General features: G+C 43.9%; 1 protein-coding gene across 3 annotated transcripts in view; it reads left to right on the top strand.

Moving 5' to 3' along the window:
* Nucleotides 1–23,243, top strand: part of CSPP1 (centrosome and spindle pole associated protein 1) — a 92,464-nt gene that overhangs the window by 181 nt on the left and 69,040 nt on the right. For all 3 annotated transcript variants that reach the window (XM_056522088.1, XM_056522089.1, XM_056522090.1), the window contains exons 2-3: nucleotides 15,623–15,692; nucleotides 21,661–21,773. In XM_056522088.1, coding sequence (XP_056378063.1) covers nucleotides 15,689–15,692; nucleotides 21,661–21,773 — 117 coding nt within the window. In that variant the 5' untranslated portion in view covers nucleotides 15,623–15,688. The remainder of the gene's footprint in view (nucleotides 1–15,622; nucleotides 15,693–21,660; nucleotides 21,774–23,243) is intronic.

The following is a 23,243-nucleotide window of genomic DNA, read 5'->3' on the forward strand; positions in this document are numbered from 1 at the left end:
AGACCTGCGCTGTATCCTCTGCTGGACCCGGTTCTGTTCACATACTGAGGAGCCGCAGCTGGAAGCGTCACCCAGTCCACTGCTGATCTATGGGCAATGACGTCACTTGTTTTGGAAGCAGATACATGAGTACATGCAGTGTTGTTACAGTGTAACTGTGGCTGGAACTGAGATGTAGCAACCTATAACATCGCAGCTTTTATATGGTGTTTTGTGCTTGAGATTTAAAAGCTGTGATGTGATTGGTTGCTATGGCAACAAAGTGTTTTGTGACTCCATAATCCAGTGTTACCCAACCAGGGTGCCAGGGAGTTGTAGTTTTGCAACAGCTGGAGGCATCCTGGTTGGGAAACACTGCATTAATCATTTTAGGGGGGGGGGGGGGGGGGGGCACTATGAATTTTCACTGCATGATGCTAGGATTGTAGTCCCTGGGATTTCCATTGACCTGTTCACACTGCAGAATTTCTGCTGTGGAATTGCCGGAATCTGGACACCTCTGAAAGAATCAACATTCCGTGCTGGCTGCATTGCCGTCAGGGGGATGGCATTATTTTGGTGGCCCCACCCGGGCAGATATTCCTTAGTGTGAATGGGCCCTTATAGTTTTAGTTAACATAAACCTTTATCAGTAGCTCTGTTTTCTTTTAAATGTTACTGTTGCAAGTTGTCAAAAACAACGTAAGACATGTAAAAAATTGTTGATTGCATCAGGTCTCACTATCTATGTCTGTGTTTCCCAACCAGTGTGCCTCCAGCTGTTGCAAAACTACAACTATGGCCGGACAGCCTTTGGCTGGGAGTTGTAGTTTTGCAACAGCTGGAGGCACACTGGTTGGGAAACACTGATCTATGTAGAAGTCTACATATAGAAATGTAAGAATCTCTCGACCTGCTGGGCAGTGGAACGCAATGCCGCACACTTCCCTGGCTAATGACTAACAATTGCAGCGGGGCTCTCCTGGGGACAATAATCTTCTGTTCTCAGAATTGTTGGCGATCCCAGCTAGTATTCACCTTTTCATATTTTAATTAAAGGGGTACTCCAGTGGAAAACATTATTTTTTTATTTTTTTTAAAGAACTGGTGCCAGAAAGTTAAACAGATTTTTAAATTACTTCTATTAAAACATTCATTTCTTTTTGAATTTTTTTTTTGTCTTGTCCACAGTGCTCTCTGCTGACACCTGATGCCTGTATCAGAGCAGGAGAAAATCCCATAGCAAACCAATGCTGCTCTGGACAGTTCCAGCAGAGAGCACTGTTGACAACACAAAAAAGAAATTCAAAAAGAAAAGAATTTCCTCTTTAGCATACAGCTGCTAAAAAGTACTAAAAGGATTAATATTTTTAAATAGAAGTCATTTACCAATCTGTTTAACTTTCTGGCATCAGTTCATTTAAAGGAAAACTGTCAGATATTTTCTCCCGCACTATCCACAGGTATTGGTGGATAGTACGGGAGACGCTGATTAAAACGAGCTCTACCCTGCCCGGATCCGCCCGGCCATTCGCCCGCAATGGTAGTTTTATTCTAAGTGTATATATTGCTGTAACTGGCACGGGCGGGGCTTCTGCAGGTTAACTGGCACTGACATCAGCGCCGCTTATGAATATTCATTCCCCCTCCCTCCAGTTAGGAGCGGTGAAGAGAGGGAGAGCTGGAGGGAGGGAGGATGAATATTCATAAACAGCGCTGACGTCAGTGCCAGTTAAGCTGCAGAAGCCAGTTACAGCAAGATATACATATAGAATAAAACTACAATTGCGGGCGAACGGCCGGGCGGATCCGGGAAGGTAGGGCTCGTTGGAATCAGCGTCTCCTTCACTATCCACCAGTACAGTGGATAGTGCGGAGAAAATATCTGACAGTTTTCCTTTTAAACTTAAAAAGTTTTCCACCGGAGTACCCCTTTAAAATGGACAGAGATGTCAGCAGACAGCTCTGTGTTCCAAAAAGAAAAATAATTTCCTCTGTAGTATTAAGCAGCTAATAAGTACTGGAAGGATTAAGATTTTTTAATAGAAGTAATTTACAAATCTGTTTATTTTTCTGGCACCAGCTGATAAAAAAAAAAAAAAAAAAAAAAAAAGTTTTCCACCTTGAGTACCCCTTTAACTCCTTAACGACAATGGATGTAAATGTACATCATGGTGACGTGGTACTTAACCCTATAACGACCACGGACGAGTATAGACGTCCAGTTTGGCAGCTGTTCCCGCACCTGGACGTCTATACTCGTTCATTATTCTCGTGGGTGCTGCCCAGTGCACCCACGAGATCGCGGCAGGGACTCGGCTGTTTCACACAGCCGGGACCCTGCTGCACTGCCAGGACCGAAGTAAACTTCGGTGCCGGCAGTTTTAACCCATACAGCCGCGGTCGGAAGTGACCGCGGGCTGTAAGTGTTATGACAGAGGGAGGGGGCTCCCTCTGTCACCCCTGCAGCACCCGCATCGCGATCGCGGGGTGCTGTGTGTAATACGCGGCTGGCCGGGACCTGCCGCACTGCCGGGAGTGAAGTTCACTTTACTCCCGACAGCTTAACCCTTACAGCCGCGGTCAGAAGTGACCGCGCGCTGTAAGGAGTTCTGACAGAGGGAGGGGGCTCCCTCTGTCTCTCCTGCAGCACCCCGGAGCATCGCAGGGTGCTGCTACATACCTGGGCAGCCGGGGGTCCTACAAAGACCCCCAGGTCTGCCCTGGGCATTGCCTGAAAGGAAGTGCCAGAAGCACGTCCTAATATGCTGCCTGCTAGTGAAAACTGGCAGGCAGCATATAACTGCAATGCTTTGTAATACTAAGTATTCCAAAGCATTAAAAAGTGTAAAAATAAATAAATAAATAAATAAAATAAAAGTGTAAAAATAAATAAAAATGTAATAAAAGTGTAAAAAAATAAATAAGTATATATATTAAAAATACATTTATTAAATGAATCTAATTAAAAAAAAAAGCATAATGTGTAGGATCGCATTGGCGGACATCCGCAGCATGTAATATGCTGCGGATGTCCACCATGTGATCCTACACATTATGCAGCAGTCACGGTAATGAGCTAGCTGCTGCGGCTGGGTAGCTTTGTGTGTCCAGTCATAGCGGCGGATTTCCCGCCGGCAGTCATGAGTGGACACACTGAGCTACCCAGCCGCAGCAGTGATGGATATATACGCCATGAACGGGTGCTTATTCCCACAACATGGCGGATATATCCATCAGGAGCCTTAACTGTCACAGACAGACGCGTTATACTGCCAGCCGACCAAGGACCAATCAGAGAGGTCCCTGGTCCAGCCAATAAATGGGGTCACTTGTGGGGGTGGGGGTACTGTTCTGCCCTGAAAGCCAAATGGCGCTCCTCTCCTTCTGAGTCCTACCACGCGGCCAAGGAACCATATATGGCCAAAGCGGGGGTATTTCCGAACATGGGACAAGCAGCTAAATAAAATATAGGGTGCATTTCTTTCAATATCAGAAGTGATGTACAAAAAATATGCCCCCCAAATGATGCATTTGTGAAAAATTGCAAATTGTGAATTTTTAACACTGACTTTGTAATAATTCCTGCCAAAAAACTATGGAGTTAAAATACTCACTGTACCCCCTACCGAATACCTTGAGGGGTCTAGTTTTTAAAATGGGGTCATTTGGCGGGGTGTTCCTATGTTCTACTACCTTTTAATTTCTGCAAACCTTGCATAGCACATAAAAAAAGATGCACTTTTCAAATTTTAAAAATTTCAAGTTAAATTGTTAGGCTTCTAACTAATTTAAAATGTTAATTAAAAACAAAAAAAATGACGTCAAAATAGAAATCTGAACGTATAAGTTTCATAAACTATTTGGTCAGTAAGTATAAATATATGCAACCTATTAGTGTTAAAATAGCAAAAAATCGTAATTTTTTGTAAAAATGTCATGATTTTTTACATTGTAAAAAAAAAAACTACAAATGATATCGGCTTACTTTTACTATGTACATGAAGGACAACTTGTGACAAAAAAACAATGTCAGAATTATCGTGATTGGCAAAACATTACCAGAGTTATTCTCTAATAAAGACAGACATCCCTGATTTGAAAAAACAGGCCTGGTCTTTCAGGGGCATACAGGTTTACTTGTGTTGGTCCTTAAGGGGTTAACGCACCATGACGTACATTTACGCGCTGCCATGATCGCGAGCACTGGAGCGGTGCTTGCGGCAGGTCCCGGCTGCTATCAGCAGCCACGGACCCGTCATTAATGGCGGACATCCGCAATCGCGTGGATTTCCGCCATTAACCCCTCAGATGCCGTGATTTATACAGATCGCGGCAGTGTGGTACTTAGAATGGATGATCAGATCGCCCGCAGCGCTGCCGCGGGGATCTGATCATCCAGCATGGCGGCCGGAGGTCCCCTCACCTGGCTCCGGCCGTCTCCCGGGAGCACCGATAATACTGATCAGTGCTGTGTCCTACACATAGCACTGAACAGTATTAGCAATCAACAAATTGCTATGAATAGTCCCCTATGGAGACATAAAAAGTGTAAAAAATTTAAAATAAAAAAAGTGAAAATACCCTCCCCAATAAAAAAGTTAAAAGTATCGCCACGTGCGTAAAAGTCTGAACTATTAAAATATATTATTAATTATCCCGTACGGTGAACGAAAAACGTTAAAAAAAATTCAAAAGTCCAAAATTGCTGCTTTTTGGTCACATTTTATTCCCAAAAAAATTAATAAAAAGTAAAACCTAAGCAAAAGTGGTACTGATAAAAACTACAGATTATGGCGCAAAAAATGAGCCCTCATATCGCCCCATATACGGAAAATGAGAAAGTTATAGGTCATCAAAATAGGGCAATTTCAAACATACTAATTTTGTTAAAATGGTTTGAGATTTTTTTTTTAAGCGGTACAATTATAGAAAAGCATATAACATGGGTACCATTTTAATCGTATTGGCCCTCAGAATAAAGAAAACATGTCATTTTTACTGGAAAGTGTACAGCGTGAAAACAAAACCTTCCAAAATTTGCTAAATTGCGGTTTTCTTGGTGACGCAAAAAAACAAGCCCTCATATGGGTCTGTGGATGGAAATATAAGAGAGTTATGATTATTATAAGGCAAGGAGGAAGAAACAAAAATGCAAAAATAAAATGGGCCTGGTCCTTAAGGGGTTAATGGCAGCGGGAGGCTACTGCACTGGAATTTACAAGCGTAGTTTCTCCACTTAAAAAATTCCATAGGATGAATAAGCCCTAACATGATGATTGCATGTTGGACTGCATTTTTAATGTGACAGGTTTCCTTTAAGAGCCCACCTATGCTCCTGTACTATGGCAGGACTTAAAGGGGTACTCCCGTGGAAAACTTTTTTTTTTTAATCAACTGGTGCCAGAAAGTTAAAGGGGTCCTCCGCCCCTCCCATAGACTTGCATTGAGGGGCGGGGTGTGAGGTCACACGGGGGTGGAGTCGTGACGTCACGATCTTCCGTCCCGGTGGTCGAGATGGACTCAACCTGAGGACCTCCAGCGGTTCCGGAAGCCGCTACAGGTGGGTGCTGCATGGTAGATCCAGGGGGTCCCCAGCAGCGGGACCCCGGCAATCTGACATCTTATCCCCTATCCTTTGGATAGGGGATAAGATGTCTAGAAGCGGAGTACCCCTTTTAACAGATTTGTAAATTACTTCTACTTAAAGGGGTATTCCGCCCCTAGACATTTTATCCCCTTTCCAAAGGATAGGGGATAAGATGTCAGATCGCCGCGGTCCCGCTGCTGGGGACCCCCGGGATCCCCGCTGCGGCACCGCGCTATCATTACAGCACAGAGCGAGTTCGCTCTGTGCGTAATAACGGGCGATACAGGGGACGGAGCCGCGTGACGTCATGGTGCCGCCCCTCGTGACATCACGGCCCGTCCCCTTAATGCAAGTCTATGGGAGGGGGTGTGATGACCGCAACGCCCCCTCCCATAGACTTGTATTGAAAGGGGCGGGCCGTGACATCACGAGGGGTGGAGCCGTGACGTAACGATGCTCCGGCCCCTGTACCGCCCATCATTACGTGCAGAGCGAACTCGCTCTGTGCTGTAATGATAGCGCGGTGCCGCAGTGGGGATCCCGGGGCTCCCCAGCAGCGATCTGACATCTTATCCCCTATCCTTTGGATAGGGGATAAAATGTCTAGGGGCGGAGTACCCCTTTAATCCTTCCAGTACTTTTTAGGGGCTATATACTACAGAGGAAATGCTTATCTTTTTAGATTTCTCTGATGTGATGACCACAGTGCCCTCTGCTGACCTCTGCGGCATATGTTTGTTATAAGGATTTTCTCCTGCCCTGGACAATTCTTAAAATGGACAGCAGAGGTCAGCAGAGAGCAGCAGAGAGCACTGTGGTCATGACATCAGAGAAATCTAAAAATATAAGCATTTCCTCTCCTCTGTAGTATACAACCCCTAAAAAGTACTGGAAGGATTAAAAATTTTTAATAGAAGTAATTTACAAATCTGTTTAACTTTCTGGCACCAGCTGATTTAAAAAAAAAAAAAAAAAATTTTCCACGGGAGTACCCCTTTAACCCCTTAAAGCCCATTTTGGCCTTAAAGGGGTATTCCATCCCTAGACATCTTATCCCCTATCCAAAGGATAGGGGATAAGATGTCAGATCGCCGCGGTCCCGCTGCTGGGGACCCCTGGGATCGCTCTGCACGTAATGATGGGCGGTACAGGGGCCGGAGCATCGTTACGTCACGGCTCCGCCCCTCGTGATGTCACGGCCCGCCCCTTTCAATACAAGTCTATGGGAGGGGGCATGGCGGTCGTCACGCCCCCTCCCATAGACTTGCATTAAGGGGACGGCCGTGATGTCACGAGGGGCGGCGCCATGACTTCACGCTGCTCCGTCCCCCGAACTCGCTCTGTGCTGTAATGATAGCGCGGTGCCGCAGCAGGGATCCCGGGGGTCCCCAGCAGCGGGACCGCGGCGATCTGACATCTTATCCCCTATCCTTTTGGATAGGGGATAAGATGTCTAGGGGCGGAATACCCCTTTTTTAAACCGGAGTCAAAACCGTGGTTGACCACGATTTTGTCTCCGGTTTAAAAACCGTACTGCAACCGCATACGTTTTTTTTAACATGGACGTCAATGGGAAACGCACATGTATACTGTTCCATATGGGAAAAACGTATACGTTTTTACTTTGCACATGCGCATTTGAATCCTAAAGTCCCCACCCAAGACCCCTCCCATTAAAAATGGACAAAATTTTCAAAAACATATGGGTTTTTTTTTCTATAAAAACTGACGGAACTGTATGCACTTTTAAAAACAGTATACTGTTTAAAAACGCATACGGTTTACTTTTTTCCATACTGTTCCATCCGTTTTTTTGCCATACGGTTTTCTTTAGAAAAACGGATTGAAAACAGTATGGCAAAAACGTGATGTGAACCCAGCCTTATACTGGAGAAAGTAATTGCAATGTATTAAAGGGAATCTGTCATCAGCATCACCTGCACTAACCTATAGGTACATGCTTGTAGCATGAGGGACACTGATGACAATGGTTTTTACCATTTTCTGATGGTTGGCTCAGTTATTCCTTGTTTACCACAGTACACTATAACGTCTGGCCTGGATCTATAACACTGCAAAAATAAGTGTGAAAAAAAAAGTTAATAAAGATCATTTTAACCCCTTCCCTAATAAAAGTAAGAATCACCCACCTTTTCCCATTAAAAGAAAAACCCCAAACTGTGTGAATAAAAATAAACATATGTGGTATCGCCGCGTGCAGAAATGTCCGAACTATAACAATATATCGTTAATTAAACCGCATGGTCAATGGCGTATGCGCAATAAAATTCCAAATTCCAAAATTGCATATTTTTGGTTACTATTTATATCATGAAAAAATGAATAAAAAGCGATCAAAAAGTCTGATCAATACAAAAATGGTACCGCTAAAAATATCAGATCACGGCGCAAAAAATGAGCCCTCATACCGCCCCATACACGGAAAAATAAAAAAGTTATAGGGGTCAAAAGATGACAATTTTAAACGTATTCATTTTCCTCCATGTAGTTATGATTTTTTTCAGAAGTACGACAAAATTAAACCTATATAAGTAGGGTATCATTTTAAAGGGGTACTCCGGTGCTAAGACATCTTATCCCCTATCCAAAGTATAGGGGATAAGATGCCTGATCGTGGGGGTCCCGCCGCTGGGGCCCCTGTGATCTTGCACGCAGCACCCCGTTAGAATCAGTCCCCGGAGCACGTTCGCTCCGGGTCTGATTACTGGCGATCACAGGGGCCGGAGCATTGTGACAGCCCTGTGTGATGTCACACTCCGCCCCCTCAATGCAAGCATATGGGAAGGGGCGTGGCAGCTGTCACACCCCCTCACATAGGCTTGCATTCAGGGGGCAGTCACGCCCCCCAAATGTTACAAACATTTTTCTTCAGTTTTGTCGCACAATGAATTTTTTTTCTGTTTCGCTGTGGATTTATTGTTAAAATGACTGTCAAGGTAGAATTGGTGGTGCAAAAAATAAGCTATAATATGGAATTTTAGGTGCAAAATTGAAAGGGTTATGATTTTTAAAAGGTAAGGAGGAAAAAATGAAAGTGGAAAAACCCTAAAAGGGTACTCCACCCCTAGACATATTATCCCCTATCCAAAGGATAGGGGATAAGATGTCTGATCGCGGGGGTTCCGCCGCTGGGGACCCCCACAATATAGCATGCGGCACCCACCTGTTACTGCTCTGGAAGCGCTGGAGGGTCTGGATCTCGACCACGGGAACGGAAGATCGTGACGTCATGCCCCGCCCTCCAGCGCTTCGGGAGCAGTAACAGGTGGGTGCCGCATGCTATATTGTGGGGTCCCCAGCGGCGGAACCCCCGCGATCAGACATCTTATCCCCTATCCTTTGTGTAGGGGATAAGATGTCTAGGGGTGGAGTACTCCTTTAAGGGGTTAATGAGCCCAGAATGCTGGCATTAGACAAAAAAAAATAATTATCCCAGACTTCCCTCCCACCGCTCCCGCAATGCCTCTTTGCTGTTGGGATTTGCTCCTACTCTGGACAGTTCCTGTCATGGACAGAGGTGTCTGCAGAGAGCACTGTGATCGGTCAGACAGAAAAGAACAACTCAACTTCCTCGGCAACATACAGCAGCTGATAAGTACTGGAAGGATTAAGATTTTTTAGTAGAAGTAATTTACAAATCTGTATAACTTTCTGGCACCAGTTGATTTAAAATGTTTTCCGTAAAAAAAAAAAAAAAAAAAAAAAGAGTTTAATGGATAACCCCTATTAGGGACCAGCTGGACGCAGTGAATGCTCTGCAAATTCATACATTAGTAATGTAAAAAAAGGAATATATCAGAGGAGCCTGACCTGATCATTCTGAAGAGCTCTTTCCTGTACACAATATAATAGAATTATGCTATGCTAATTTATTAGAGCATTTGAAAGGGGTTTATTTTTTTGCGCACATGTTGTAAGATATTTTATTTGGAAGACTTTTCATAAACTTGTATTGTAGAGGATTTCCTAGCCAGATTTTTGAAGTGGTTAGGGATTTATAATGTGTGACCTTGCCAAATGTCGCAATTACTCGGCGCATTCATGTTTAACCCTTTAAGGACAAAGGGCGTACTGGTACACCCTTGCCTTCTGTACTTAATCCCTTAAGGACCTAGGACGTACAGATACGCACTAGCTCCCTGGTACTTAAGGACCCAGGGCGTACCTGTACGCCCGTGGGAATTTCGGTCCCCGCTGCGCACCGGGCAGGGACCGGAACGGGATGCCTGCTGAAATCATTCATCAGGAATCCCGTGCAAATGCCTGGGGGGTCCTGAGGCGGCATCGGCAGTGGTGGTGTGGGGAGGCTTACCTGGGGTCCGGTGTGGTGGCATGGTCCCCAGCGGCGGCGGTCCCAGTGGTCTTTGGCGGAGGGATCTAATAGCAGGAGGTAAGCGCTGTTTGCTAGCAACAACTCCCAGCATGCACAGCCAAAGGGCATCCTAGGAGTTGTAGTTTTGCAACAGCTGGAGGCACAACTGAAACTCCCAGCATGCCCTTTGGCTGTCTTGGCATGCTGGGAGTTGTAGTTATGAAAAATTGTGCCTCCAGCTGTTGCATAACTACAACTCCCACCATGCATGGACTGCCAAAGGCATGCTGGGAGCTGTAGTAGTGTGCCTCCAGCTGTTTCAAAACTACAACGCTCAGCATGCCCTTTGGCTGTCAGTGCATGCTGAGGGTTGTAGTTTTGCAACAGCTGAAGTGCTGTGAAACTAACTTGGTGCTGTTACCTAACTCAGTGTTTTGCAACCAGTGTGCCTCCAGCTGTTGCTAAACTGCAACTCCCAACATGCATTGACAGACCGTACATGCTAGGAGTTGTAGTTTTGCAACAGCTGGAGGCACACTGGTTGCGAAACACTGAGCTAAGTAACAAACTCTTAGTGTTTTGCAACCAGTGTGCCTTCAGATGTTGCATAACTACAACCCCCAGCATGCACGGACATCCAAAGGGCATGCTGGAAGTTGTAGTAGTATGTCTCCAGCTGTTGCATAACTACAAGTCCCAGCATGCCCTCCGGCTATTACTGCATGCTGAGAGTTGTAATTTTTGCAACAGCTGAAGGCACACTGGTTGCGAAACACTGAGAGTTTGTTATCTAACTCAGCATTTCGCAACCAGAGTGCCCCCAGCTGTTGCAAACTACATCTCACAGCATGCATTGACAGACCATACATGCTGGGAGTTGTAGTTTTCCAGCTGGAGGCTCACTGGTTGCAAAACAATGAGTTAAGTAACAAACTCTCAGTGCTTTGCAACCAGTTTGCCTCCAGCATAACTACAACCCCCAGCATGCACAGACAGCCATAGGGCATGCTGGGAGTTGTAGTTTTGCAACAGCTGGAGGTTCTCCCCCCTATGTGAATGTACGGCAGGGTTTCCAAAACGGAGCCCCCAGCTGTTGCAAAACAACAACTCCCAGTATTGCCGGACAGCCACTGACTGTCCACGCATGCTGGGAGTTTTGCAACAGCTGGAGGCACCCTGTTAGGGGTATTCTACGCCAGTGATTCCCAATGTCCACCCCTATGCAAATCCCTAATTAAGGTCTCAAATGCGCATGGCGCTCTCTCACTTCGGAGCCCTGTCGTATTTCAAGGCAACAGTTTAGGGCCACATATGGGGTATCGCCGTACTCGGGAGAAATTGCACTACAAATTTTGGAGTTTTTTTTTCTCCTTTTACCCCTTATGAAAAGGTAAAGCTGGGGTCTACGCCAGCATGTTATTGTAAAAAAATAAAAAAATTTACACTAACATGCTGGTGTTGCCCCATACTTTTAATTTTCACAAGAGGTAAAAAGAAAAAAAATACCCCCAAAATTTGTAACGCAATTTCTCCTGCGTACGGAATTAACCCATATGTGGACGTAAAATGCTCTGCGGATGCACAACAAGGCACAAAAAAAGTGTGACCACATTTTGGAAACTACACCCCTCACGGAAAGTAACAAGGAGCCTTAAAGGGGTACTCTGGCGCTAAGACATCTTATCCCCTATCCAAAGGATAGGGGATAATATGCCCGATCGCGGGGGTCCCGCTGCTGGGGACCTCCGTGATCTTGCACGCAGCACCCCGTTAGAATCACCCTGTTAGAATCAGTCCCCGGAGCGTATTCACGCCAGGTCTGATTACTGGCGATCACGGGGACGGAGCGTTGTGACGGGGGGCATTTTGGGGGGGCATTTTCTCCTATTACCCCTTGTAAAAATGTAAAATTTGGGGGAAAAACAGCATTTTAGTGAAAAAAAAAAATTTCATTTACACATCCAACTTTAATGAAAAGTCATCAAACACCTGTGGTGTATTAAGGATCACTGTATTGTTACGTTCTTTGAGGGGTGTAGTTTCCAAAATAGTATGCCACGTGCGTTTTTTTTAATATTTTTTTTTTGCTGTTTTGGTACCATAGGGGCTTCCTAAATGTGACATGCCCCCCAAAAACTATTTCTGCAAAATTCACTCTCCAAAATCCCTTTGTCGCTCCCTCCATTCTGAGCCCTCTAGTGCACCCACAGAGCACTTTACGTTCACATATGAGATATTTCCTTACTCGAGAGAAATTGCGTTAAAATGTTAGGGACATTTCTCTCCTTTTACCCCTTGTAAAAATTTAAAAACTAGGTCTACAAGAACATGCGAGCGTAAAAAATGAAGATTTTGAATTTTCTCCTTCACTTTGCTGCTATTCCTGTGAAACACCTAAAGGGTTAACACACTTACTGAATGTTGTATTGAATACTTTGAGGGGTGAATACACGTAAAAAAAAAAAAACTTCAAAATTGCGTATTTTTGATCACTACATATCCCATAAAAAAAATTTAAAGGAGTCAAAAAGTCCCATCAAAATTAAAATGGTACTGATAAAAACTACAGATTACAGCGCAAAAAAATGTGCACTCTTATAGCTGTGTATGCTGAAAAATTAAAAAGTAATAGGGGTCAGAAAAGGACAATTTTAAAGGGGTACTTTAGTGGAAAGCAATTTTTTCAAAGCAACTGGTGGCAGAAAGTTAAACAGATTTGTAAATTACTTCTATTAAAAAGTCTTAATCCTTCCAGTACTTATCAGATGCTGTACGCTACAGAGGAAGGAAGTTGAGTTGTCCTTTTCTGTCTGACCACAGTGCTCTCTGCTGACACCTCTGTCCATGTCAGGAACTGCACATAGTAGAAGCAAATCCCTATAGCAAACCTCTCCTGCTCTGGACAGTTCCTGAGATGGACAGAGGTGTCAGCAGAGAGCGCTGTGGTCAGACAGAAAACAACAATTCAATTTCCTCTGTAGTATACAGCAGCTGATAAGTACTGGAAGGATTAAGATTTTTTTAATGGAAGAATTTATAAATCTGTTTAATTGGAGTACCCCTTTAACCCCTTAACGACAACGAACGTAGGTGTACGTCCTGGTTTGACGGTACTTTGCGCACCAGGACGTACACTTACGTCCTGTGTATGGCCGCGAGCATCGGAGCGGTGCTCGCGTCATACACGGCAGGTTACGCCGGTAATGGCCGACATCCGCAATCACACGGATGTCCGCCATTAACCCACTCAGATGCCATGATCAGTGCAGATCACGGCATCTGCGGCAATGTGCATGTTAAAATAGATGATCGGATCACCCGCAGTGCTGCCGCGGGGATCCGATCATCTGTAATGGCGGACAGAGGTCCCCTCACCTGCCTCCGTCTCCCGGCGTCTCCTGCTCTAGTCTGAGACCGAGCAGACCAGAGCAGAAAATAGCCGATAATACTGATCAGTGCTATGGAGTTGCTGTAGGAGAAAAAGGTGTTCTGCAGCAGCGCTGCCTTTCAGAGATCGATTTTTGGTCGAGTCCGGTATGGTAAAAGTATTCACATTTATTTGTGCATACATATAAGAACAGACAAGCAAGAAGCGTTCCGGGGTTAAGTTACTCCTTTCTCAATTGCAGGTTAAAAAGTTGTCTACATACAGGCATAAGAATTACAGTTAAATAATTTTAAAAAGGCACCAAAGGGAAGGGTAACTGTAATCCTTATGCCTGTATGTAGACAATTTTTTAACCTGCAATTGAGAAAGGGGTAACTTAACCCCGAAACGCGTCTTTCTTGTCTGTTCTTACATGTATGCACACATAAATGTGAATACTTTTACCATACCGGACTCGACCTAAAATCGATCTCTGAAAGGCAGCACCGCTGCAGAACACCTTTTATTCCTTCAGCAACTCCATTTCCTGCCGACCACCACCCTAGGTGTTCGGGCAAGTTCCTGCAGGCTGCAGCCCTAGATCTCTTGTCTGACCCCACACAGAGGGGTGACACGCTTTTTTCAAAGTTCCCCAGGTGAGCGCACGTCACACGGGGGTAGTGTGGGAAAATATACCCATGGAATTACACAAGGCGCTGTCCTCTCCTTGTCTTCCTTCTCTTCTATTTTGATCAGTGCTATGTCCTATGCATAGTACTGAGCAGTATTAGAAATCAAAAGTGTAAAATAAAAGTTTAAAAATGTAAAAATAAAAAGTAAAAAAGTGAAAAATCCCCTCCCCCAATAAAAAAGAAAATAGTCAGTTTTTCCCATTTTTCCCCCCAAAAGCGTATTTTTTTTTCTTATAAACCCCCGCGATCTGACATCTTATCCCCTATCCTTTGGAGTAGTCCAGTGGTGACCCAGTGGTGAACAACTTATCCCCTATCCTAAGGATAGGGGATAAGTTGCAGATTGCGGGGGGTCCGACTGCTGGGGCCCCCTGCGATCTCCTGTACGGAGCCCCGACAGCCCGCGGGAAGGGGGCGTGTCGACCTCCGCACGAAGCGGCGGCCGACACGCCCCCTCAATACAACTCTATGGCAGAGCCGAAGCGCTGCCTTCGGCAATCTCCAGCTCTGCCATAGAGATGTATTGAGGGGGCGTGTCGGCCGCCGCTTCGTGCGGGGGTCGACACCCGCTATCTGGCCGGAGAGCCTGGCCCCCGTACAGAGCGATCTCAAACTTAAGATAGGGGATAAGTTTTTCACCACTGGACTACCCCTTTAAGGTTAAAATGGGCTTGGTCCTTAACCCCTTAAGGACTCAGGGTTTTTCAGCTTTTGCACTTTCGTTTTTTCCTCCTTACCTTTTAAAAATCATAGCCCTTTCAATTTTCCACCTACAAATCCATATTATGGCTTATTTTTTGCATCACCAATTCTACTTTGCAGTGACATTAGTCATTTTACCCAAAAATTCACGGCGAAACGGAAAAAAAAATCATTGTGCGACAAAATCGAAGAAAAAACGCCATTTTGTCATTTTTGGGGGCTTCCGTTTCTACGCAGTGCATATTTCGGTAAAAGTGACACCTTATCATTATTCTGTAGGTCCATACGGTTAAAATGATACCCTAATTATATAGGTTGGATTTTGTCGTACTTCTGGAAAAAATCATAACTACATGCAGGAAAATGTATACGTTTAAAAGTGTCATCTTCTGACCCCTATAACTTTTTTTTTTTTCCACGTACAGGGCGGTATGAGGGCTAATTTTTTGCGCCCTGATCTGAAGTTTTTATCGGTACAATTTTTGTTTTGATCGGACGTTTTGATCACTTTTTATAAAAAAATTTTTAATGGTATAAAAAGTGACCAAAAATGCGCTTTTTTGGACTTTGGAATTTTTTTGCGCGTACGCCATTGACCGTACGGTTTAATTAATGATATATTTTTATAGTTCTCCTCTTCCTCCTGATTGGAAAAGACATAAAAATGCAAGGTTACATTCCACACCCCTTCCTGTCCACACCAGTGTTTTTTCCTGTCCCTGTCGGAAGGAGTACTGAGAGGTGCGGGGACTAGGTCTCCTGCGCAATGGCCGGAAGAACTGACCAATCAGAATGGGCATTTTACTGGTTAAACCCCTGTATTCCTAAAGTGCATGCACTGAATTCCTGTCTGTTAGTGCCCCCTACAGTACAGGGAGGTACTACATGTTCTGTACTACTCTTTACTTGTGCCAGGGTTAGCTGCTCAATGTAAGGGCGGCTCCATTTTACTTTTTTAGGACATTGCGTGTACTGTTCAGGAGTTTCAGGAGAACGGGGTTCAGGACAACACTTTGACATACAGCATGGGTGAGTTGCAGGATCCTAATGTATGAGCTGGTTTACAATACAGTTTTGCCTTTTATATGGTTGTGGGTGACGGAGGGTCATAGCCCATAGTGGTTTGGATTCTGAATGACCTCAATCTCTCTGCTGGATTACTAGTTCTGTAATTAGTTTACATTGTGCTCATATGGAACTACAAACATTGTGAATATGTCCATATGCTTTCTGTAACACCCCCACTGTGTGGGTCCTAGGTACCTTTACAGTGCTGTTTTACTATCCCTTTAATGTGATTGTATATTGACCTAGTGTTCTCCTGGCTATTTTTTGTCTGTAATTTTATTGAGCACCATTTATGTTCTTTTTTTTATGATATTGATATTAATAAAGATATTGGTTTTATACTGAGATTGTGTTTATCAACTGGGGTTTTCTTGGTGTTAAAGTGTACTGTACTGTACTGTACCCTGAAGAAGCTCCTGTCCTCTACATAGACAGTGATTACAGCTCCCAGCAGATCTTTCTCACTTTTATATGGAAGGATTTGCTTTATCTGTATTAGTTATCTACTTATTTTTCTTTAATCCTCACTTTTTCCTATTTTGGATGACATTTTGGTGGCTTCAGAACCAATTACCAGGTTTCCATAGAGTTATGGTTTCAACATAAAATGGTTGTCCTGGAACCAATTAACCCCTTAAGGACATGCACTGTAAATGTACAGCACTGCATAGTGTTAATTTGCTTACAGCGCCGTACATTTACGGCGCGTCTCTGACACGAGCACAGGAGCTGCGCTTGTTCATTCACGACTGGTCCCGGAGGCTATCAGCTGCCGCGGACCCGCCGATAATGGCGGACATCAGCGATCGCGCTGATGTCTGACATTAACCCCTCAGATGCCGTGCCGTACTGCCGCAGATCACGGCATCTGCGGCAGTACGGCACTTAAAATTCCTGATCTGATCGCCCGTGGCACTGCCGCAGGGATCAGATCAGCCAAGATGGCGGACGGAGGTCCCCTCACCTGCTTCCGTCGGTCTCCCGGGGTCTTCTGCTCTGATCTGCCTTCCAGCAGACCAGAGCAGAATATCGCCGATAATACTGATCAGTGCTATGTCCTATGCATAGCACTGAACAGTATTAGCAATCTAATGATTGCTATAAACAGTCCCCTATGGGGACTAAAAAAGTGTAAAATAAATGTCAAAAAAAAGTTTAAATAAAAGTAAATTTTTTTAAAGCCCCTCCCCCAATACATTTTTAAATCACCCCTTTTCCACACATTAATACAAAAAAGCATAAAGAAAAAAAGAAATAATAAACATATTTGGTATTTTCGCGTGCATAAATGTCCGAACTATAAAAATATAATGTTAATGATCCCCTACGGCGACCGGCGTAAATGTAAAAAAAATAAATAAATAAATAAATAATAATTGTCCCAAATTTCAGCTTTTTTTGTCACATCAAACTGCAAAATAAATTATAAGTTATTGACTCTACTATAAGCCTAGGGTGGGAAATACATCATCCCCCCCATGTCATCATCCAGACCCCCGTCATTAACACCCCCGTCATCATCCCCCCCTTCATCATTACCCTGTCATCATCCCCCACTTCATCATTACCCTGTCATCATCCCCCCATCATCATTACCCTGTCATCATCCCCCCCATCATCATTACCCTGTCATCAACCCCCCTTCATCATCACCGCCTGTCATCATCCCCCTGTCATCTCCCACACCCCCCTTCATCATCACCACCTGTCGTCATCCCCTTGTCATCATCCCACCCCCCTTCATCATCACCACCTGTCATCAGCCCCCCCCCCTTCATCATCACTGCTTGTCAATGTCTGAATACAGTGGTCTTCAACCTGCAGACCTCCAGATGTTCCAAAACTACAACTCCCAGCATGCCTGGACAGCCATTGGCTGTCCGGGCATGCTGGGAGTTGTAGTTTTGAAACATCTGGAGGTCCGCAGGTTGAAGACCACTGAGGGCGAAGAGTTCAGGGTAAAATGAGTGATGTCATTACAAAAACAAGCCCTGATATGGATCTGTGGATGGATATAAAAGATAAAATATTTTAGAAGGTGAGGAGGAAAAAACAAAAATGCTAAAATAAAATTTGCCTGGTCCTTAAGGTCAAAATGGGCTGTGTCCTTAAGGGGTTAATATTATAACTTGAGTGACCACTGTATCTATCCCGGTTGACTGTTACATCACATGTGTATGGATAGGTTTAATTAACGGGACCAAAGATTTTAATTAGTATTACAAGAATAAGGGTTTCCACTGCATGACTGCATGCAGAGATCCTAGACTGAACCGTCACTACAGTATACCTTTAGACTATTCGATTCCATTATATAACATGCCTACAGGAATACATCTGCATACATTACTTTTCCATGTACGCAAGTGACACTGAAACCCAGTTTACACATCCCAATCAATTGGCAGAACCATTCCACCGCACCCTGCACAGCACTGCATTGCAAGAAGAATTCCTGAGTGAGTCATAAGATGTTCTGCAGACTGAGTTGATGTCTGAATAACGTCATATGCAGACAAACTTTCTATGGTTAAAGCATAGTATTAAATATGCAGAAGGAGGAGGTGTTCACTGTTGATGGTCTGACAAGGAAATCTTGGAAGTAGTGCATAGGATGCTTGATGTTGGGGGCGGCAGGACTAGTCGGCTTTTTCTTCCATTGTTCTGACATAAAAATGTAAGATGTGAAAATATAATACATCACCTATTCATAACATAGGGATAGTATCCGTTCGATGGTTACCCAACCACTGGGACACCCACCGGTCACAAGAAAAGGGGTCCCTTGTCTCCCAAGTGAATGGAGTGAGACTACATTCACATCACGATTTTGCCATACTGTTTTGACTCAGTTTTTGTTTTGGAAAAATTATCCCTCAAAAACTGTATGCAATTGTATGCTCAATACGGTTTCCATTGACTACAATGTTATAAAAACCATTTACAGTTTTTATTAGGGGCACAAAACCTTTTGTAAACAGGAAAACAAAAAACAACTGGACAAAATAACAAACAAGTACAAACCCATACACAACCGAATACATCTTGTTGTGTACGTTTTTGTATGGGAGGTCAATGTATACAGTTTGCTATACGGCTTTTAATTACAAAACCGTATACGGGATCTGTATAGCAAAATCGTCATGTGAATGCACCCTGACAGCAAGCATGCTCGACTGCTGCTCCGTTCACTCTCTACGGGTCTGCTGTAGATGGCCGGGTGCTGTACTTTCCTCTCCATTAGTTTCATAGAGTTAAAGGGGTACTCCACTGGCCAGCGTTTGGAAGTAAATGTTCCGAACGCTGTTTTTGCGCTACGGGGGTTGGTCACGCCCCTTATGACGTCATGGTCACGCCCCCTCAATGGAAGTCAATGGGAGGGGGTATGACAGCCGTCATGCCCCCTCCCATTGACTTGCATTAATATTACAGTATTTTATGATACACTTGATCTGATTTAGCTCTTTCTGTTGTATGTAAGCATCTTATGAGAGGTGTAAAGTGTTATAGTAAGTCCCATTGTAGTGTCTAGTATTGGAAAGGAGATGCAGTTGTATGGGAAATAAGCCTCTCTGGCCCATCTATTGGTGCTTTATAAGGCTTACTCATTGTTTATACAGTCAGCCTCTCTTCTTTTTTGTTGTCCTGTTGCCTTGGAATCTTAGGGGCCAAGATCCATCTGCGTACATGGCTTTCTCCTCATCCTAGCAACCTCGGTAGAAGGAACAACACAGCGACCTATAAGTGTTTGTTCTAAGCATGCATACTGAAAACCTATTCTAGAGCTTACCATCATGTCACTATTTGTATTAGTCCATGACAGAGGCTTTATTTTGACTTAAATAGGAAATTAATAGGAAAATGTTTTTGACAAAGACTAAAAAGACAAAATAGTAACAGATTTAGTTGCAGATATTTGTTTTTTCTCCCTCCTCTTATAGTCATCACAGATGAATTAGATATCTCCAATTAATAGACCTGTTCACGTTTCTTTGTACTTACCTTGTACTTACTTTAAAGGTTGACATTTACAGTGCCACACCATTATTGCAAACTTTTTTATTTATTTATCTATTTTTTTTAAACACAGTGGGGGAGATTTATCAAATGATTTAGACTGGTTTTTCCTGTCTAAATTTGTCGCACAGAAAGTCTCAGTCTAAATATGTGCGACTTTTCTGCAACTTTTGCTGTAGAGGATTTTAAGAACATGATGCATGCAGGTCTATTTTAGACGGAAATGCATTGGAAAATGCATTGGTGCTGAATTTATCAAGTGCGACTTTTGTGCGACAAGTCGCATCTGCCCAAAATACACTGAAATGTCAGACCATGTTGGAGCAGGTCTAAATGCAGTTTAAGCTGTAGACCCTGAAGTCTGAGCACAGAATTTATCAAGGGCTGTGAGACCTTTGATAAATTAGGAGCACAATAGACAGGAGACTACCACATACGCTGGTCTATAAGCATGCCCAGAATGGACTAGATTAGGAAATGTCCCCCATTTTATTCAGAATTTTGAATCACATAATAACATAGATGAATCAATGGTTCAAGAATACAAAGGACAGAATATACATCATCAAATCACATCACATACATTGCTGATAGGGAGGCAGCTCCTGAATTGACAAATATATTTAAATGTATATAAATGCCATTGGAAAAATCTTTGTAATGTACTTTGTTAAAAAATAATGAAGTTTTATTTGTGTTTTTTTTTAAATAAAAGCTGCCACTAGGTGTCTCCCTACTTGTCACTACCTAAGCCACTTGTGTGGGTTGTAGACTTAGTGCTGGGCGGCATGACCAAAAATACCTATCACGGTATTTTTGTAAGTTATGACGGTTCCACAGTAATTAACGGTATCCCCCCCCTCCTCCTCCTCCTCCTCCCTGGGGAACTAATCATGTGTAACTCTGGCGCTGCTCTGAGATGCCAGCCGCATGCACTATAAATGGTTAAGATGCTGGCCACATGTGCTTTAAATGAATAAGTTGCGACCGTGGCGCTGCTTATGAATATTTATCTTGGGAAGATAAATTGATGGCACACCTGTTTATTTATTTATTTTATTTTTATTAGTTTTCATAAAGGTTGTTGGGATTGTAGTTGTGGAGGCTGATACCTAAGTCATTGTCTAATAATTGTAAAAAGGAGGATGGATTGGAGGAGGAAGTCTCATGTCCAAGTTTTACCATCATCCCTCAAAAGCTGAGCTGACAAAATTTGAGAACCAAAAGACAAGACAGCATCCACCTGGTTTTATGCCTTACCCTTTTAACCCTCCGATTGTGTCACCTGGTGTAGCCATGATCACAGCCCTAGTGACATTATAGAGACATCCTGGAACCAGAGAAAGATCCCAAGGGCTGTCTCTTTTTAAAAGCCTTTTAGAACATGCCAGTAGTTTTCTTTAAAAATGTGTCTCTGCTTCTTTCTGTTCACAGACACAATATAGTATGCCAGTGTATTGTAATAAAAATTAAGTTAAATGTAAATCCCTTTATGAATATAGAAATGTTGAAAACTTAGTTGGGTTGCCTTAAAAAGAAAAAGTGAACCATGCTCACCTGCCTTGATCCCCTGCCGCTGATGTGTTGACGGTGCCAAGTCCTTGCAGCCAATCCACGACCACAGCGGCGACCCCTGTAAGGGGTTAAATTCAGAACTCTGATGCTACTTACTACTTACTTGATTTATTTGTTTGTATAGACATCACTGATTTATTTTTAAGGTCCATACAATGGTGTTGTATATGCAGTTTTGTGTGATAATAGTACCACATATCCACAGCATATGCTATAAAGGCCTGTTAGGTGCCTGGGAGGATAATTCAACCTCATGATAAAAACCCATTGTTCCATTATTTTGTGCTGCCTACATTTTATAATATTATTTCTCAAGATGTGTTCTAATGTTTCGTAGGAACCTCTTTTAGAATGGGGGAAGAACTGGATCACTTTCTTGAATATCAAAGAGCCAAACTAGCACAAGATAAAGCTGAGGTGGAGATGGATCCGCCATACATGGAGATCAGGGTAAACCTTTCTGACTTTTTATGTTGTTTATGATGTCAAAATCTCTGCTTAGAATATTTCTGGTTAGAGTGAACTTGACTTACGGTAAGTGTGGGCCTGTTAGACTTGTTGCTCTGTCTCCCCTAGTGCTCTAGTGTAGGAGTACTCGGCTACTTTTAGTAAGGGTCCACTTATCCTTGTCTACCATTAGATGAAGATCTGAGCTGAACATTATGGCCTGGTTTGCACCTATCAGCTGTACTGCCATGAAATAAAGACGCTGCCTGTTGCAAAACATTATTATTAGCCTAATAAAGTCACAGGGTAAAATGAGATTCAAACTGTGGCCTTGAATATTATACTGCCACATGCTGTGCCCCTAAATATAACACTGCCAAACACTGTGCCATGTGCTCTTTAAAACAATCAGTGATGTCTCTTTGCCCCCCTCAAACAATGAAGTGTGCCCCTGCACCTCCCGGTGACGTGTGCCCCTGTGCCCCTAAACATGATTTCCCAACCCGTGACTCTCTTAATGCTGCATCATCTCATAGGATCATTACAGAAAGCAGCCTGCAGGAGCTTAAAACGCAATATTTTAGGGGCAACCACAGTTCCTGTTTGATAGAGTTGTACTGTACTAAGAAAAGTGATACCAGACTTCAATCCAGTTTTTCTCGGTTGCTCTTCATTGGGGGACACCTATACTGATGGGTATATGCTCTTGCCACTAGGAGGTGCTGACACTAGGAAAAAAAGTCATCTCCTCCCGGGCAGGATACCCGCCCACTGGAAGTGAGGTAATCATTTTTAGCTAGTGTCAGTAGGAGGCAAGACACAGGTCTGGGAGCTCCCCAGACCATTTTTTAAAATTATTTTCTAATAAGGACTGTTTAGTTAGGTTTTTATCTCCCTTTTGTTTCCCTTTTTCAGGTGGGGGTTCAGGAGCATTGCGCTACATGTTCTCCCCCACCCCCCATATTCGACAAAGGGGCACGGAACATAAGAGTATGGGCAGTCAACCCCTTATCGCCAACGGCCAGCGCCTGGAGGTTGTAGCCTGGGTCCAGGTCCCCCACTTGCCACTGCTCGGCCTGCTTTCTTAGCCTGGTATGATGCATGGTGTCCATAAGCTGGTTGAAGTCTTCAGGGGGAGTATAAGAGGATGGAGCTGTGGGTGAGTGTGTACTACAACCCCCCTTCCCCCTCTCCCTCCCTCTTGCTCATCCAGGGGCTCCCTTCCTCTCATGTGCCCAGCTCCTCAGCCGCCATTACACGTGGCTGTGCTGGGCCCGGACCCCTCATGACCTTTGGCGCCTTTCTGGAGGGGACATTCCGGTGTAACTTCCCTTCCCCCTCATCGGGCCACGCATCTCTACACATGTATTGTGGCCAGGCACAATGATGTCCTGGCCACGTTCTTACAGGCTGACCGGAGACTTACAGCTACAGGCAGCGGGTCTCCTGTTTCAGGCTTACTCCCATCCTTTG

Source organism: Hyla sarda, chromosome 5, assembly GCF_029499605.1.
Source record: "Hyla sarda isolate aHylSar1 chromosome 5, aHylSar1.hap1, whole genome shotgun sequence".
NCBI lineage: Eukaryota > Metazoa > Chordata > Amphibia > Anura > Hylidae > Hyla > Hyla sarda.